Source organism: Stegodyphus dumicola, chromosome 2 (assembly GCF_044657685.1).
Source record: "Stegodyphus dumicola isolate Sdum_Otavi_A_Nest chromosome 2, ASM4465768v1".
In the NCBI taxonomy this organism is placed as follows: Eukaryota; Metazoa; Arthropoda; class Arachnida; order Araneae; family Eresidae; genus Stegodyphus; species Stegodyphus dumicola.
This window is the reverse complement of record NC_140769.1, coordinates 55,889,337-55,903,240: the sequence shown is the minus strand read 5'-3', so window position 1 is coordinate 55,903,240 and position 13,904 is coordinate 55,889,337. Positions and strand designations below refer to the sequence as shown.

General features: G+C 29.6%; 1 protein-coding gene across 1 annotated transcript in view; it reads right to left on the bottom strand.

Moving 5' to 3' along the window:
• The window catches only part of LOC118183992 (uncharacterized), a 543,427-nt gene that overhangs the window by 266,221 nt on the left and 263,302 nt on the right, over nucleotides 1-13,904 (bottom strand). The window contains exons 42-43 of the mRNA XM_085809921.1: nucleotides 11,240-11,270; nucleotides 276-449 (exon numbers count right to left, since the gene is read on the bottom strand). Coding sequence (XP_085666047.1) covers nucleotides 276-449; nucleotides 11,240-11,270 — 205 coding nt within the window. The remainder of the gene's footprint in view (nucleotides 1-275; nucleotides 450-11,239; nucleotides 11,271-13,904) is intronic.

Here is a 13,904-nt window from a genome sequence, read left to right as displayed (position 1 = left end):
TATGCGTTTCTACGTAATCTGACGCTATTCAATTTCTTCAATAAACTTGCTACGTTAAGTTACATGATTCTCTCGAAATACATGGAATATTCATTAAACCTAACGTTCAGTTTTGCCTACGCTAAAAATTTTAAACGTTAAAAATGATTTAATAGTAATTTGATCAAACTTGATTAAATTTTAAGCATGTTCAAAAGCAGATTAACCCCAAAATAATAACAACTGTTAATGATCACGTGATAAGTCGAAAAAAAATTTAAATGCGTCATACGCACCTGTTATCATTTTTTATTGGCATTCCTCTTCTGGACCAAACCACTTCGGGTTGAGGATTGCCAATGACTCTGCATTCAAAGTGAGCATCGCCTCCTTCGATGAAGCGGCCCACTGTCGGGGGTTTCTCGAATATTGGAGGAATGGCATTTAGAGGCCGCTGCCCCTGTAGTTGCCTGAAAATAAATAATAGTAACAGTAATAATGGTGATGAAGGCAGTGAAATCAAGAATGTAAAATGCGAAATAAATTTAACCGAGGAAATTTAAGCTTGAAACTATATATTTAAGAGAGCCATAATCACGAATAAAAATTCTATCGTTTAGACCCCATTCCTAAAATTCCCAAACAGATTATCGGTGACATGAAACAAGAACACCCAAAGGAAATGAGTCGGTGATGAATGAACCAACAGAAAGGTGACATGTGTGAATCCATAAATGTCTGACGCAACACTTACATTTTTAGACAATCATCCATTCATGGTAAAATATCCTACTTAATATTTTAAATTAAAGTGGCCTTTCCTTCTTAATGACTAATATTTCCTGAAGTATAAAGATGGAGAATGTTGACAAATGGACTCATTAAACATGAGCAAAGTTTAATTCCAGGTTAAGCAGGTTGTCTACATAGGCACTTTCATGACTTAACGTATTATGTATGACCAGTTCATTTTCTTTAAGCGTATCTTCAAGAATTTACCCGTCCTAAGCCAAATAACCTTCGATTATTTTCCTCGATTAAATGCTTAACAAAAGCTTCAAAAATAATTTCATTTGACGTACTTTCGGTAAGTTCCTGTTGTTTCATATAGTAGTAATTGTATATTCAAATGAATATATTGATCCCTCTTAAACCTTACAGTATAACTATAGTTATGCTTTCTATAATATTTGCGAATAAAATGCGAATTGGTTTTTCTGTTAGGTGAAATATAACATAGGTTATATAAAAGTATATTGTGCAATGTGATGTTTTCTAAATGAAATAAATAAAATCGAGAAGTATTAAAGTTTCTGCAAATTTCTATTTTAAGATGAATTAAATTATAATAAAATGCTTCCAGTAGTAACTTCTGCTTAATTAATTTTTTATAATTACTTTGGAGTAAAACATCTATAAAATTATATCTATTGCAACCAAATCAAAATTCTTACCATATATGGTAGCGAAAAGGATAGCTTGATTATTTATTTATTTATCGCAGCATTATTTTTATGATATATCTGTTTCTAGCTTATCTGTTTTTATAATATTAAAGAAAATATACATTCAGGTGTTTTGAGTAAAAGATTATCATTTATTCAATTCTCTCTATGATTTAATTCTCTTTGCAATATTTTTCGTATTTAACAATAATTTCTTGCGATAAAAACAAAAATTTGCTGTTACTTATATGAATTTACAATTTATAATTTTCCTTATTACCTTTATTTTTTATATATAACTACACTCTTTTACAAAATGTCTGTATGTTTAATGTCTCATTGTTCCGAATCTGGTAACCGGTAAAAAATATATTATTATTGCTTACTAAGCAACTGGTTGTCTAAATGGTTCAACGAGCATTAGTATCACTTAAGGTTTCAAAGAGAAAGTAACTCATTTATAAGGAAAGAATTGTTCATTTATACGTAAATATAAGTTATTTTAGTAAAAAAGTAAAAAGTTAAAAAATAAAGGAAACTTGTTAGGAAAACGTAGTTGATATATGACTACGTACTACTCTTTTAGTCTTAAAAGTTTGCCAAGAGTTGTACTTGGCACGCGCGTTTAAACTCATCCCTAAAGTTTTAAAACTTATCCGCAAGAAAATAAACGAACTGACGATTGGCTAGAATGCAGCTGTCTAGAAAATACTTGTATAGGTAACACAACCTAACAAGATGCTTTCTCCTAAAATAGTTGATGATACAAGCTACAAAATATTGTGCTTCTAGTAACGTTTTTAAGTCAGCTTCCATTAATTAACAGCAAAACAAACATCTACAATTTTTTTCGTTAAACAAATTTCGGAAATACTCATTCGGTATACATTAAAAGAAAAATTCTGGGTTAGTATATCGTAAAAAGCGGAACGGCAGTATCATCTGTACATCAACATTAACATCATAAAAATGACTGTTCTAAAGTGTTTTTTGATTTGCATATGAAACCCGAAAAGTAATTTCGATGCAATTAAATTTTGCAATGCACCTGCATACTATAATACTTGAATACACATGAGAATTATTGATAGATTCAGGCCATTTAAGGACGGGTAAAAATAACCAGGTGCATATTTTTAATGTAAGCTCTTCTGTGGTTTAAAGACACTGAAAGCATTTTTAATAGTTAATATCTTGGCGGCACAGTCAAAGAAGTTCTAAAGTTACAGTAGCAGTAAATTAACGAGCTACTTCAATATCAGTTCATGAAGAATGGTGGAAACAATTTGTATGAATTTGTGTTTGCGAATTTTCATCTTTCCTTTCTAATTTTTCTAATTACTGCACTTTGAGAAGAGGTAATTAAAAAAATCGATTCTACGAAAACTTATACCGATACCTACAGCAAAAGCATTAACAAATCTAACCTAAAAGAAAATTAATATATTATTTTAGAAAAACTAGTCCAACTGGAAATTTTTGGAAATTTTTCGCAAAGTCCGCAGGACCCGGAAACTTGAGAACATGTGGAAGACTTCCGGAAATATTCTCTGGAGATTTATATTGCTGCCATTATAAACCTTTCAAAGGTAACGAATAAAAAAAAGGGTGTCATAATTTTCTTTATTTCTTGTAGGTGTAAAATTCTAGTCTCGCCACCAGGAAGCACTCTTGAGCCAATGGAGAGCCGGTCCAAACCGCAATGCGAACGGAAGAAGGGAGAGATGTGACTTTTGTATTTTGTATCTGATTCTATTTTAGATCCCTGAAGGCTCAGAGGGTTCGTCAGCGGGATGTTGGCAATCGGCCCTCTGTCCTATTTGGGAAAGTCTCGTGTTCAACCTGGTAGCTTATTCTCTAAATATTTCCCTCACTCACTGGATAAACATCGTCTGTGTCACGAACAGCCCTGCTCCGCATTTAGGCCTGGCCCACTATTCATCAGTGGTAGTTTCTATTGGGGCTTGTTTGAGTGACGACAAGTTAATGCAAAAAGGAGACTGTCTAATCAGTTTTGGACTAATGTACTTTTTGACAGCCCTGTTCCTAATTTCTAACTCTAAAAGCATAAAGCGAAACCTGATTCTATATGTAGTCAAAAATAAGCTCTGTTTGGATTTTGCCGAACGGAAGCAAAGCTTTTCGATGATCATATAGTTAAGTTAACCCTCTAAGCATCATGGCCGGTTTTATCCGGTCATGCGATTTCTTGTCACTTGGTACATATTAACTTATAATTTACGATATTTTGCTTTGATTCGATTTATACTTATACAGAATATTTTTAATTTAATATCATTACATTCATTTTTGTATCTATGTAACATATATATTTAAATAATTTAAAAAATTTTTGGAAACCGTTTAACATACATCGGTCAAACTAAAGCAGCCTCATAATTTTATGATAATGAAGAATAAGTGTTAGGAACGAAGCAAATCATTCAGTGCAAATCACTGCTAGATCTGTAATCATTCTCAAATTCATTAAAAATCATGCAAAAATCTTCTTTAGAGATGGAATTTGTTTGGGGCGAAGCCTTGCACGTTCATCAAAATATATTAATTTAAATTAAAGACTTTACTTCCAATCCTTTTCTTCACAAAACAGAAATGTTTTCAAAATTTTGAGTATTTATTTTTCTATTTTATTTTATATATTACGGTGCCTTTAATTTTTTTTCCTTATTATCATTTAGTTATTTAAGTTTTATTCTTAAAACATCTTTTATCTGCCCTAAGACAAAATAATTTTATATCTTGGAGAAAAGTCCTATAACATATTTTCTGTTTTCAGCAATTCTTTTTCAAATGTCAGACATTGAATTTAACATTGAATTCATTTTAACATTGAATTTTCTATCAGTTTGAAAATTTAGTATTTCTAAGCTCGAAATGCAACAAGTAAATGTGAAAGAGAGGTAAATATCCGAATGAATCTTTGTTTAAATTTTAACTTTAAATCTATTTTTGTTAAATTTTATATTTAAAAGAGAATGGGCATTTTGAAAGGTGGAGTTCAGAGATTTTAAAGGAAAGAATCATTTTCTTTACTCAGCCTACATCTTGTTCACATAAGTCTTTATAGACGCATATCAAGAAAGCAAAATGATTTCAATAACTGTTGCATTACACAGAATACGTACTTGAAGAGCTTGGTGTAAGGCAAGTAATGTAACATTGCTACATAATTGATTTCTAATAAATTAGTAAAATGCTTTATTTTGAAACATTGTTTGTAGGAATTGATACAGAAATAAAAAAGAATGCTTAAAGCGTTGTTAAATTATTAGTTATTAATTATGTTTTAATATTAATTATTATTATTAATTATTATAATATTAATTTATATTATTATAATATTAATTATTAGTTGTTAAATTATTAGTAAATTAATTTTTTTGCAAGGTTCTTTGTAAATATCATAAAATTTGTTCGTTCTGATTTTTGAACGTAAGCTAAATGGATTAGCAACTTCAGTTTAAATAAGACTTAAAAGTAAAATAATCTTTAATATATAACTTAAAATGTAACAAAAATTCATAATTAGCATTGCTTAATTTTGAGGCAACATTAAAAATGATGCTTCGAAATTTTTTAAAGTCTAGTTTTCTTTAAAAAATTACACGGAAAAAGAAATCAAAAATAACAGGCTAAACACATTCCATGGATTTTTTTAAAAAGAAAATAATAATACAATTAAACTAATTGTATCATACAGATTTTAGTAAAAATTTCAGTTTCCTTCCTTTACTGAAAAAAATATTATTAGGCATATTTTCTTACGACAAAATGTAATTAACAATAAATATTTTACAAAGTTTACTGGATCACTCTTTTGAAATAAGATATAAGTTTTTATTGCATTAACTTAGTCTATAAAACCCCAATTTCTACTTTCGGTTGATGAGCATTGAGTACATGTAATAGATACAACTGTCCTAGAGGCAATAGTTAGCCTTCTGTGCTAAGGAACAAATGTGTAATAAGAACATGCTTGAAAATCTACACTACCAGACAATAAAGCTTTAGTTTTTAGCATATGTTCGATTTACTGTAAAAAACAAGTTTTCCAAGATACAGTATTAACAGACACAAAAGAAGAATCATTATCTCTTGTATTTGAAGATTTTCTTGGATAAAAAGAGTTTCTTTGAATCATATCATGCCATTTGCTACAGGGATGCCATGACGATAGTAAGGCGACATTTGAGATATGCAGTGCCAAATGTGTTAGCTATGCATTGTACGATCCATCGAAAATATATGGTTGCACAAAAAACCTCGATGATCACCACCATCAATCATTCTAATGACTAAATTTGCTAGTTAAAATCAAAAGCAATGCTTTTAATGATAGTTGGATCAAACAGCTTTGCTTAGACGAAGCTCTGTCACACACAGAATGGCTGTCAAAGTGTATCTGTTTAAACCAATTTTAACCTCTTTAAATCAACAGCGGAATTTTTTTAAACAATGGAAAATTTACTATCAGAGAACTTACTGAGATTTTAAAATGATGATTGGCATCATCATAAGAGTAGTTTTTGGAGTTTAAAAATTACATAGCTCTTTTGACAGAGGATTATATGTTCCCTGCAATGAACTAACGCATAAACTGAAGACTTAAACTGAAGAATGATTATTCAGTTTTTGCGGTGTGGAAATTTAAATCAGTTTTTTTTTTTTTTTTTTTTTTTTTTTTGTGACAAACGCAAATGAGTTATTCTCAATTGAAGACACTTCAAGTGACTTAAATAACCATCTCTATGATATCCAAGACATAAAAATTCCAGATTGGGTTTTAGAGTTATTTTTAAATAATTAAAGTTCAAGTTTAATTCTGCAAGAAGAAATGATTAAATTATCAACATATGAAGAATTAAAATTCTTAAAATATGGATACCGATCTCTTTGGTTACAAAATGAAATATCAACAGTTTATTTGGGACTACGAGCTATGAGGAAAAACTACTGAATTGCCCTAATCCTATTTAGACTAAAACTAATTTACAGAATCAATAGATGCTTTGAAAAAGAAATAAACAACCTGCTAACTATATATATGTGAAAATAAAACTTCTTCGAATATAAAAAGCCCCTTAAATTTTGTGATAAATTAAAAAAAAAAAAAAAGAGAGAGATGAGTGTTTGACGGGAGCTTTTGATAAGAAATCATTTGTTTCTAATTAGGAAATAAAGCGAGCTTACAAATTAAATACAAATTTTATTACGGCATAAAAAGAAAAATTAGGAAGAACTAATCACACGTTATTACTTAATTGTTTTCAAGTTACACCAGTAACTGAAGCAGGTCTGAATTGAAGTCCCTCAATTAGACGTGGCTGTTATAGTTATAACTGATTTTATATATACGGTAACTAACAGTGTGTTTGTTCAGTATTTAATCATCAGAGTAATTATTCTATACTGTATAATAATTAAGCACCTCCATCTCATTCTGCAATTTCATTTATTAAGATACGTAATTATAAGATCCTACCAAATTTTAGAACAAAATTATAACAAGAAAGGAGCCTAATATTTGAGCAAGCACAGTGGTTAAAAGCGAAGAAGTGTTGGCAGTAAGTAGGTAAATCTTCCTGTTTTGCACAGATTCTTGAAAATGTGCGAAAAGTGGTTGTATTTACCTATACCTAGATTTCGATTGAGCAGAATATATGTTCCCACAAAAGCAGCAATGACGAATTTTATTTTAATCAAATTCAATTAATCATCTTGTAACTGTAAACTGACTTTATTGAATATTTTAAACAAGTTAAACAAGTCAAATATGTGATATTATTTTTGGATGTAATCAGGTTTTCACGCAGTTTTTTATCTCCATTTTCAAGTCCAGAAAAACGATTCAGGCAAATATCTGCCAACGAACTTCTATGCACAGAAGCATGCGATTGTAATCTTCTTCATTTTTCACTACAAAATTGACCAAATAATCTGCCATATAATGAATTGCTTCTAATCTTATTGACTGCTCTAATAATACAATGAAGTAACGTATACAGCCATATAATAGCTATAGTGACGTATACTGCCATATAATGAATTGCTTCTAATCTTATTGACTGCTCTAATAATACAATGAAGTGACGTATTGAGACTTTTTTCAAAAAAATGCTGATGATGAGTATCATAATATACAACGAATAGATTTGGTAATGCTTGTTTCAAAAACGCTATGAAACCAATCTCTGTTGGAGTACTATCAGTAGATGCTGGAAAAAAAATAATGATATGTTAAAATGATATTTGTAATTCTTCAAGCCAATTCATCTATTTTTGTTTGCACCGAATTATTATCTAGAGGAAATTTTCTGATGACATCTGAAAGTTTCTTATGTTTTTATTAGTTCTTATGTTACTTATTTTTATAGTCCGCTGTTTTAAAAATTTTTACCCAGCCCTTGCAAATTTTTTCCCATTTTCAAGGGCTGGGAAATTTCCATTTTTATCAGCATGCATTTTATCCAAATACTCTTATAACTAAAAAAGCTTCATTTGGAAAAATGTTTTGACACATTAAACAGATAGGTAATAATTGGTCTATAGAAGAGCACGTAAATCGACATTTCAAATACTGTGCTGCCGGCATTCTGCTTAGATATTTTGAAATACAAAACTTATCACGGTTTAAATAAATTAACTTTACAACAAATTTATAACAATAATAGCGGTTCTACCACTTTCTCTCACGAATATGGATTGCAGACGAAGAACAGTAAGAAATGAGACAATCGTAGAGCTATCCCTGTCTTTTATAGATTTGATTTCGTACACGCATCAACTTGTATGCCTTTGTTTATTTTCGATGTCAGTGCACTTTCTACGTAAGCAAGTCATCATAAGCTCCCACATTTTTGTCAGAACATGATTATTCGCGTGAATCACCAGTCTGCGGAGATTTGCCACCGACAGTTCAAAACTCAGTAAGGTCTACATATATCTAATGCTAAATTAAATTCTTTTAATGCGTATTTACGCTATAACAATTAGATAAAAATTTCAGATAGCTTGACAATATATATATATATATATTCATGAAATCAATATTTTGATATATATTAATTTGAGCCCACTGGGGGGAGGCGGTGCTACCAGCTAGGAATCTATGACATAGAAAGGAATCCGTGCTGAACTATGAAAAGAAACATGATTCCGCAAAAAGAATTTTGAGCATAAAAAGATTCCGTGGAAAAGCAAAATTTAAGTAAAATCCATCCATCGAAATCGATTTTCAGTCAGTAAGTAAAAACCTTGACTGCAATAATAGCAGAAAAGTAATAATAATAAGTGCATAATGAATGCACTCTAACATTAACATTCATACCAACTTGCCCAAGCACAGCAAGAAACACTGCCAAGTGAATCCTTTCTGCGTCAGCTAATTCTTTCCGAGAATCCGCACACAAAGACTTTTTTATTTTATTTGTTTTTGAAAGCTTTCTTCTTCTTACCTTCAACTGTGGAACGTTTAAGCAGCGCGTCGGTTCTCGTAAAAGCCCACACATCATCAATTTAATAGCTTTCCTCTGAATCCAAACGAAACTAGCCAGCTTTCGCTAGTTTCGTTTCCGCAATGCACTATAAATACAACCCAAGCCTTTTCATGACGTCTAATCGGAATTACCTTCTCCTCAACGCAGAAAAGGTGTACAGGGAAAGCCTCTTTACGGTCAACTGGATATCCCATCACTCCGCTTATCGTTTACCTTTCACGAAGCCCCGAAATCTCCTAATTCCTTAAATACGTAACTTAATCAGAATTTGTCTTTATGTGAAAACTAGGGAAAAACTGCTTACTATGTCATTTCGAGCTTTCATTAGGTGCAATTTAGTTCATTAGAGGCAATTAACTTTTGAGTTTTCCAAATGGGCAATTTGCAAAGAAGGGCTATTAATTTCGTTTTGGCATCTTGCGTTGATTCAGTATAAACAGAGAATCACTTTTTAAATTGTTGTCACCAAATATTAGAGCCCTGTATTATATTTAAAGAAATTAAATATTGAAGAATCTGCATAAATGTATGCATGTTTATCGCATTGTTATAAAACAACGGTACCTAGAATCATCAAATTTTGAAAAACGTACGTCTCCACCCGAATATGGGCATCTGAAAGCCCAAATTTGGAATTTTTTTTATTATGTGTTTCACATATTCTAAAGCAATTCACAAATTCAACAATTTCGAAGCGAACAATGGTAACACTGTACGGGAAAAAGATTATCTATTTTTATCTGTGTATCGGAAATTCTAAAGATATGCTCTTTTAAATATTTTGTGATACTGCTGTTGAATTGAGTTTTGTGGTTTAAGTGCGAAGAATGTGATATTTAATAAATAAAGGTAACACACAAAACGTTAAAAAAAAAGGTCCGTTTGGGCGTAAAATAAAATCTGAAAGCTTTCAGATTTTTTAAAAAAAATTTTGTGATATTTTTAAAATTTTAAGTAAAACTATTTAAATAATGAATTTATTTACCTCACAGATTTCGACCAGATATAAGATAATGGCGAACTTGAATTTGCTTACTGTCTCCTTTCTTATATGTAATGCAATCGGCATTATTTCCAATTCTAATGTGAAGTGTATTTTAACTGGCTGTTCATATAATTCCTGAGTAGCGGGAGTTCAAAATAGCTTATTTTTTGTTGTTTTAAGACATAAAGTTGACATGCAGATATTTAGGTAGGTATTTTTATTAATAATTTTATGTGTAATCGAAATTATATTGATAGTTACTTAAAACAAAGTAAAAATAACATCTATGTTAATAAAATATTTTTCCTTTCCTGAGATTAAAACTTTAATTTAATGAGAAGCTCTTAAACACCCAGCTTTGCAAAGTTCCCTACTTACGAAATACTCAGCTTTACAAAGTACTCTGCTTAACATATCATACTTTAAACAATCCAGAAAGTCACGAAATATCAAGGTTTGACCGCATGCTGCTAGTGTCCCTGCCCGATTTGGCGAATTTACATGAAAGCAGCTCTTCAATAGCAGCTTCCTGACAATGCTCTTCGAGAGTAATTTTCAGCAATTCATTTTAGTTCATTTAAGTTCGGAAGTCGTTTTGTTCTTGAGTGAAACTGTGCCAGAAAAATAATCACAGGGCTTATTTCCAGATACAAAGATTTTACGGCAAAGCATCAAGGATTATCTACATTTTGATCCGTGAAAAGCTTGCTAAAATATAACGACGCTTTCCAAGGAGAAAATTAATTAGATACCTTAGCAAATTCTGGGAATCTAAAGAAACTTTTGAATTTCTCTGCATAGGTCGTAAAATGAAAAGGCTGATGATACCAACAAAACACATGAGCTATCATTCAATGTTCTAATTCGAAACGAGTAGTATATATTATTGTTATTATACTTAATAATTATTGATTTCACGTAGTTAATACAATTAAAATGTACATTTTATATAAATACCTTTCATACAGATTTTAGTCATTACAGTCATTGCTAAAATATACCTGTCTTATTTTCTTAATGATAAAACCCTATAACATTCATACAGCTTTTTAGTATTATTTCAATAGCAATTATATTTTATTACACTATTCGTGCGTATCTTACCGTAATAATTACATTGACGCTTTAACTTATAAAAGGCATATAATAACTTATCAAGTTATAAAGGCATATAATAACAAAAATACGAAAATTTTTGTGTTTAATAGTTACATCAATAACTCAAAACAAAAATATTAATATTTTAATTTATAACAGAGCCTGAAATTTAGAAAAATACTTCTTGCTGAGACAGAACAAAAAATTTAACTTACGGATTGGGCGGCTGTATTACCATGTCTTCACCTAAAACAAAATTTGAAACAGTTTTAGTATGATGCTGTTACAGACTTTTTCTAGTATAAGAATAATTACTATCAGAATTTTTTGATAAAATGACATTCATCTTTTTTGTTGACTTGGCAAAAATTATAAATACAATAATCATATTTTTCAAGCATTTATTTTTACTTGGTAAACTTAAAACTTAACTTCGCTTCATAGGCGACCTACTTAATCTGATTTTACGTGTTTCATAAAATCCAAAATGAATATTTCAAGCTTTATTTCCTTGAAAATATTGAATATTGCATATGTATATATATATATATATATATATGCAAGAAATTTATGCATATATATATACATAAATATCTAGCTTATAACGTTGATGAAATATGTCAGGAAATAGTATTTATTCATTTTTGTGAAACGGGCTAAATAATCCATAAGAAAAGCTGATGCAGCAGTCTTGTAAACAAGGTTGTTTCACAAAGCAATGTATAACTATTTGCATTAAGTCTTAATAAAATTAATTAGTAATGGAAATGAATTTGCATGTGGAAACTGAGTTGGATAGAAATAAAAGCATTTCCCTTTTCAAATGAACTCTTACTGCAAGGTTTTTATAAACGAAATTCTACAAAAGTAAAATAAAACAATTTTATTTTTAATTAGTAAGATTTCTGAACAAAATTTTAATTAATCTTTAGTTAAAAGCCTATAAGGATTCTTAATTAAATAACAAATGAGTTTATAATATTATGAATTATACCTTCTCAGACGTCATTTAAGAAAATCACTATAACATCAAACAGAAGTTTTCAAATTCCCAAATAAGCGTTAATCGATGAAATGAAATGCAAATTTTTGCACTTTTTAATAAGAAATGCTATTACTAAACAATACCAATCATGTGTTCTGACTGCTTTTGTTATTGCTGTTCAATAATGGGTACACCACAAACACAATCATACACCACAAACACATCTGAACATAAGAGATTAAAAACCTGCCAAGAAGCATTTGAAGGCTTACAATACTGCTTAAAAATAATGACAAGACTGATCATTCTCGCACAGCCCAGCTGTGTGAGTGCTGCCATGACTGAAAAACATATTTTTTTTCTTAATAACGATATGTGGTAGTGATGAAATGTTAATTTTCTTAATAATAATATGTAGTAGTAATAATCTGTTTTAGACAAGCAATGATGATCTGTTTATTAATAATAATAAATAATAGCAATCTGTGTATTAATAATTATAATAAATAATAGCAATCTGTTTAATAATAATAATAATAAATAATAGCAATCTGTTTAATAATAATAATAATAAATAATAGCAATCTGTTTAATAATAATAATAAATAATAATAGCAATCTGTTTAATAATAATTATAATAAGTAATAGCAATCTGTTTAATAATAACAATAATAGTAATAATCAGTTTAATGCCAGTAATAATCAGTTTTCATCAATTGCTTGTTTTTTCATGTCAATGTGATTATCTCTAGAATTCATAATATGTAATTCCAAATGAATAGGTAATTCCTTCTTGAATAGGTAATACCTATTCTTAATTTTTTTTAACCTATTCAAGAAGCTCATAATAGGTAATTCCATCTATATTTCACACAAAAAAAAGCATTATATTTCTTGATGAATGTTTCATATGGTATCATGTTTTTATCAGAAAAGTGTTTTTTATATTTTATACTTCTAAACTATCTATTTTTCGTCATGTGTGACTTCTTGGATTTTGTCATTTGTAACTCTTCGGGCCTCTGAATGGGTTGAATGAAGTTTCTCAGAAACATTTTCTTTCGTTAAATTGGGATTTTGCCCTATAAATGAATACTTCTTTATTTATGGATGATCCAATGTAAGCAATCCTCACTTTTCGGCCATTGGTTTCTGAAGTCCGCTTATTTGACTCTTTCCGTTTGCAACCAAACACCATACCAAGATTGAGTAGCATTTCGTCTGTTTTTGCTTTTTGCCTTCAAGTCTGTGACTGTCGACCAAGCGCGGGACGCTTATAACGTTTTTAAACTTGACGTGTTAATGCGTAAAAGCTAAACATATCATTCTGCAAAATTTTAGCCCAAAAAATTAAGTTATTTCATTAATTAATTTATTTCATTGAGATTGATTTTGATCAAATTATTTATTAACAGTTACCAGTAGTGTTAAGAATATTTATCATGCATGCAAAACAATTAAACCGATACAGAATATTTGTTGGTAACACAGATTATACTCTTTATAAATTGTTATGATTTTAAAATCTTTGACTATGCCTAGAATGAGTAGAGCCAATGATTTACAAGACTTATTAAAAAATCCCATTTATTAAAAGCATTTCATGAATAATGTTTTTGTTAATAAATGAATGGCATGAATTTCCCTCCTCACAAAAGCATTTTATTATATGCAATACTACAAGACTATTAAAAAGAACTGTTTTTCCGCAAAGTTAGAAATTCACATTTCGGCGTAAATATAAAGTTAAAGGTTTTTTCAATAAATAAAAATAAGCTACATATTTCTATTAAAAAGGCAAATTATTGTGTGATTAGAAAACAATATCAATGAATTTATTACCTAAAAAATAATTGCTGAAAGAACAGCAATAATGATTCACGTGCATTTGACA